Below are 6098 nucleotides of genomic sequence, written 5' to 3'. Positions count from 1 at the left end.
CACGCCGCAACACAAAACTGGCAATGGTGTTTGATACGATTTTAACTCCTTGCTCACTTCTAACTACCTCTCTCCCCTCACAAAAAAGCCTTATGGACTACAAAGTTTTTTCCACTTTTAGCTATCTCCCCTGGAGTTTTACAGATCTTGCTATCGCATTCCAAGAGTTTCAAGGCCTCCAAAACAAACAGCCACCAGTTCTTCATCCTAAGCAACTAAGACATTTATCTGCACAATGGGAAAAAGCACAGAAAAAGTGGTTTGGCTCAAAAAAGGGCATTCATTAAACACTCTCAAAATTCAGTGGATGCTGCACAAGCTCATGAATCACTTTGTCATGACAACCTGCTGCATAACCACAGAACCAAAGCAACAGCAGAACAAACCAAAAGATCTTAGTGTTAAGCCAAATGAGCACCAAATTTAGGCACTGATATCAAATTAGGTGCCAAGCTGCATGCTGCATCAGATAGAAGATGCACGATCAACAGACATGGAATCAATAAAAAGAATTTTGTTATGCCCAGCTTTCGAGGCTGTTTATTGTCATCCCAGAATCCTACTCTGGCAGGTGGAAAGAAGGATTATGAAGGATTTGGTTTTTACATTAAAACCAGCAAACAGTTCCTTCACGGTGCACACAGTAACACGCAAAAGCAAAAAGGAAAGCCTGTTCCAACTTAGTGGGTGTCTGATTGGGAGTTCATGACTGCTTCTTCTGAGGCAGGAGAGGAGTACGAGCCAAAACCAGCTCTACTCAAACTCCTCTTTAGAACACCTGTTCCTCTTACAGAGACAGCATAAAGCTACAACAGTAGAATACTTGGAAGGCTTTGCACCTCCTTCACAGAGGTGGACTAAACTTGAGAAGAAAGTCACTCCAGTTACAGTGATATCATTGTATAAAACACTCCTCACTAAGCATCTTCAACAGTCCTGGCAAGAGTTCAGGGTGCAGTTCTGGGGCAGCATAAGCCTATCCAAACTGTAACTGCTGTGGGACTATCCTCACCAGAGCATCGTGCTTGTACTGGTATAGGCTTGCAGTGATGGAGAAGGAATAAGCTGGTGCAGAGAAGTGATCTGGCAAAAAACTGCATCAGCTCACTTGGTAATCACACAGACACCAATGCACAAGAAGCAGAAAAGTGCAGCCAGCAGTCAAGGGGAAGTGAAGCTTTGGCATCTGTGGATTTCAGGCTCTATTTCCATGGGGATCTATTAGGATGGGAGTGCTCCTTAAAGCAGCCCTGTCCTCTACCACAGTGCTTGTTCTCATGTCTGCATCATGCCAGGTACATATGCAGGCATGCAGTTGATTTAAAAAAAAAAACCCAACCCACAGAACCCCCCCACCAAAACACAATAAACCCAAAAGCAACATCCAGAAACAAAACTGACAACAGCTTCCCCAGCTGGGTCAGATCATTGACCTAGATTACTATGTTGCTGCACAAACAGCTGACCTGGCAGAGTGCAAGAATGGGAATAAGCAGCTGGGCCTTGCTACTGAATGTGAACTAGAGTGCTTGCAAGCACCTCTGCTCTGATGTTTTAACCCACACAGTACTGTCATAAAAGCCAGACAGCAAATGCATCAAAACCGCATGCAAGACTAGCAGTATTTTGCATTCTGAGGATGACACCATACTGTAAAAAAAATTCTTTCACAAAAAATTTTTTTTAGTCTTGCAAAAGCCCTTCTACAGCAAGCAAACTTTTGGTTTTCTCAGCATCACACAACAAAGCCCAGAAGACCCCAGCTTTCTTGCTAGTACTTACAAGATGTCCCATAAGCCCACTTGAAATACATATTAAAAATGCTCTTGGATCTCCGCCTCCCTTTTTTCCAATACATGCCTCTATCATCTCTCCAAAAATGCATAAGCGCAAGTCATTTACTTACAGATAGATGTTGTCAAAAGTGCCATCTTTTTCGCAGATGTTTAAGACATGATTCAACATTTTAGTTCCTGCAGAAAGGTAGAGAGATACTTAAGAAAACCAGAAGCGCGCAATCAATTCTGTACTCAGCTAATGGCTTGCCTGAGAAGTGGCAGCTTATCCGTAGTTACGCTAAAATGACAGAGCCTTTGAGAATAGGAAAGGCAAATAAAACATGGTGTGCATTCTCTATCTTCCTGACTGCTCAAAAAAATTAATTTATTCTTTCCTTGGAGAGAAAAAAACCCCAAACAACAGCCCAGAAGCATATGTATAAAGCAGCTTATTTAAACACTAGCTTTAAAGTCTCGAACTCACATCAGTGTGGTCAAAACAACGTATAAAGCAGTGAGAGCATTGGTAATTTTTTCTAATAAAGACTTAGTGAAACAATTTTAAATGAAGTTTTCTTTTAATTCCAAGCAAACATGTTACTGTAAGGTCCTAATTAATCTGGCCTGTGGATTTGCTACATGGAGAAAAGAACTAATTGCAGTATAGACAGAAAGCAGATACTACTCCTGAACAGCAATAATCAGTATTGATAAATACAAAATAAATAGGAACCCTCCCTACATTTAGAAGGGTGAAGAAGTAATTCAATGAAGAAATCTTGTGTTCTACTTATACATTGCCTTTCATACCGGCTGCATACCCCTAACAAATTATTTCATATCTCTGTGCATCAATTTTCACATCTATGGAAGCAGAGTCTTTACATCACAGTATGATAACGTGATTAAGATTTAAATAATCTGAAAACCTGAACTAAAAAGTTCCACAAAAAGTTGATTTCTGAAAGAGGAAAAAATCACACTCCCCAAAGTCTCTTCCAAAGAAACCAGTAGTCTAACAGTTCACTGTCTTGTTGAAATCTGAAAAAGAACATTTAGAAGGCTGTACAGCAATCTGGTTTCTCCGATGGCTTAGATACAAAAGAAGATGCTCCTCACCTATTCCTAGCCTTCGGTAGGGTGCCAGGCATCCGAGTGTCATGATGTACAGTCTCTTCTGGTTCTGGGAGTGATCCACCCTACAGCACACTGCTCCCACTGCAATATCATTGAAATAGGCTGCCAGGAAGGGAAACAAAATGTTATCAGTCTCAAGTCTCAAACTGAACATACAGCTCCTTCTTTTATGCCCTATATCTTCTTTCCTTCTTTCCCTCTTGCTAATTCTCCCATTCAGAAAAAATATCATACAATTGTGGCTTAAGACTTAGATTGACGTTACCAGTCATGCTCTGACACAGCAGTGGGCTTATTACAGTTCAAACCAACTAGCAATGAGATCAGGAGGTAAGCTGGCAGCACACCTATCTCAAGTTTTCTGCTTTAACAGAAAACATGCCTATTCCCAGCAAAATGTAATCTATTTACAACACAAACCCTCTGAGGTTGACACTGCAGCTTTCTGTGGTTCCCAAACAGTTATTTTTCATTACGTAAAACAAGAAAATAGAAGGATTTGCTATTCAAAACCATTATGGATAGCAATGATGAGCACTTCTGCCACCGTAGCCCATAATTACTGGGAAGAACATTTGTACCTAATTTGGCTAGTTCGCCAACCTCCAGTACATCCTTGTAGAACTTGTCATTGTAGCTGACAGGAAAAATGACCTGGTTTAGCCTCTTCAGCTGCTTAATGTTGTGTGGCGTCACATCTCCCAGCTCGATCCGGCTACTGGAACAAATCAAAACATGCTTAACATATGACACACTGGAAAATTTTTAAGGACCCAAAAAACACCCCACGTAAAAATCAGATCAATACATATTTGAAATGCAATGTTCACCACATACAGTTAAGTCTTCTGCTGGTGGCTGATTTAACTCCCAAACCCAACTTCAGTTGCTACTACATGGTCAGAAGTTTCTCAGGCCACACTTAACAGTGACATGCCACAGCATATGTATGGTTTTATTAGGTAGGAGACAGAAGAACACAAATCTCTGTAGGAGTATTAGCTTTAACTTTATTCTATTAATTTCCTCATCAATCATCAAGAACTGAAGGAGGGAAAAAAGGAAGAAAAAAAAAATAAAGGGAGGGACAGGTGGCTAGAACAGACCAAGAAAATTAAGACCTTATCCAGGCTTCAAAGATAGACCTAAATTTTACCACCCATCAATATAAAGCTTATGCTTCAACAAAGATTAAGTCATTACTAGACATCCGTGTCTAAAAAGCAACAATATTGTGTGCAGCAAACTCACATTAAGCCTGTTACTATGCAAGTGTTCCACGTCAAGGTGATATCCACATCTATTATGAACATCACTGCAGTCATTCTTTCTGCTGACTGAGAGAGGAATCACAACCTTAAAATACCAATACTGCACTGAATTATACTGAAATAGACCAAGACTCTCCCTTTTCTAAGACTAACTTACTGACAGAAACACTACATCTACAGAAGCAAACAAAAAAAAAGTTCATATTCCCCAAGCAAGTTTCTTGGGTGTAGGTAGACAGTTTTAACAAGGACTACAACAATGAAAAATAAAAAACCAAGACAATCAAGATATCTTCCCAAATGGTCACCAGAATGCATAGAGGCAGGTAAAAAGTCAATGCATGTTGAGTTTGAAACACACACAATTCTAGGGTCATCTCAGCCTTGTTTTACCAAATACATACACAGGCAACCAGATTGTTGTCTGCCCAAGTACTGGTAAAGACACTGCCTTTTTTAAAAAATAGTAAAACTGTATTTTCAAAAAGGCAGTTTTCTAAGATCTTTGTACAGGCTTCCAAGTTTGTCCTAGTAATGTGCAGTAGCTGCTTTCCACACCCAGTGCCTCTTGTGCCTAGGCAGCTTGTTTTTTGTTTTTGTTTTTCCCAAATAGGTTGATGCCTAGGACAGAACAGCCCAGATTAGCTTACGTAATATTGTGAAACAAAGAAGAGATAATAACCACCAACAACTTTTTTTCTTTAAGAACTGTACCAAACAATGCAGAGTATAATCTGTCTCTGCTTCATTAACTTAACCTTGTACATGAAAACCCCTTAAATGATTAGTACTGCAAATACCGTTATCAGTTTTAGTTGTCACTACCAATGATGGGTGATAAATACACAACGCTTTCCACGCATTGTACCGCAGCCTGGAAAACTGTCAGCAAAAGGTATAGAAATGGAGCCTTCAATACTTACTTCAAGATGCATAACTTGCCCTTGCACCCACTTCCTCATTTTGGTTTTTCTCTCCCCCCCGCCCCTTTTTTTTTTTTTTCCAAAGAACAGAGTCTTCCGTTCTCCAAAGATATCAAGGATCACCACTGCCCACTCTCTGCTATGACACAGTCTCCGTTGTGAGCCCTACAGAAGCTCAACAATTTGTAACTAGGGCCTATCTTTTAGAGAACCATCTAGCATTAACTAATGGACTATTGATGATTTTGTAATTCTCCATCAAGATTAATACATTGCAGTTATTTAGAATTAATGGATAGCATTTACACATTGAACTTAAGACCTCAAAGTCTAACCTTCATCACGCATGTGCCAAAGAGCTTAAAAAGACCCCTGGTGTCAAGCATCTCATGCCAGTAGAGGTGCTTGCTAATTGTTCCAGGAGGCTCCTCATCCATCTTCCCCCTACCACACTGAACATGCTGATCTTTTTCCTCCCTCACTGCAAGGGCAATTGCTAAACAACAAATCCTTGTAGTTTGCCCTGAGCCCTGCCCAATCATACACCAATCTCTTGAGAAGCATCTCACTAGAACTTGGACAGCACGTTCTCCAACAGAGATCTTACGATCAGAAGCAGCAACTGTCTCCGTGTTCTCACATCTTGTCCATGTGAACATACACAGGCACAGTACAAGCAACAGTGATTGTTGCTTGCACAGGTATTTCTAAAGTTTCTAGGTATAAATCACTATATTGTGCTGAAATAGTCTGTAGTATTTCTCTTCCGTGTCTCCTACTGTCACCAGCCCTTTCTTTCACAGCCTTTTCCATCTTCCAGATTATTTTTGCTCTCGAGATTCCTTTCTTAATGTTTCACCACTTGTGCAAGTCCCTTTGACAAATATATTACAACATCAAGTAAGTATTGAGCTAGTAAGGATGATCTCCTCACAGAAGTACTCCCATGGTAAACAAGCATGCTATCAGAGTTATTACAGTTACCCCAT

At 40.2% G+C, this 6098-nt stretch overlaps 1 protein-coding gene across 1 annotated transcript in view; it reads right to left on the bottom strand.

Annotated features, from left to right (window-relative positions):
- The window catches only part of NAA50 (N(alpha)-acetyltransferase 50, NatE catalytic subunit), a 6384-nt gene extending 838 nt beyond the window's left edge, over positions 1 to 5546 (bottom strand). The window contains exons 1-5 of the mRNA XM_010144048.1: positions 5445 to 5546; positions 4167 to 4252; positions 3497 to 3669; positions 2898 to 3017; positions 1907 to 1973 (exon numbers count right to left, since the gene is read on the bottom strand). Coding sequence (XP_010142350.1) covers positions 1907 to 1973; positions 2898 to 3017; positions 3497 to 3669; positions 4167 to 4252; positions 5445 to 5546 — 548 coding nt within the window. The remainder of the gene's footprint in view (positions 1 to 1906; positions 1974 to 2897; positions 3018 to 3496; positions 3670 to 4166; positions 4253 to 5444) is intronic.
- Between the last annotated feature and the right edge of the window lie 552 nt (positions 5547 to 6098).

The sequence above is a fragment of the Buceros rhinoceros genome, unplaced genomic scaffold (genome assembly GCF_000710305.1).
Source record: "Buceros rhinoceros silvestris isolate BGI_N320 unplaced genomic scaffold, ASM71030v1 scaffold10749, whole genome shotgun sequence".
In the NCBI taxonomy this organism is placed as follows: domain Eukaryota; kingdom Metazoa; phylum Chordata; class Aves; order Bucerotiformes; family Bucerotidae; genus Buceros; species Buceros rhinoceros.
Note: the sequence above shows the minus strand (reverse complement) of the source record. Positions and strands in the feature narration are given on the sequence as shown.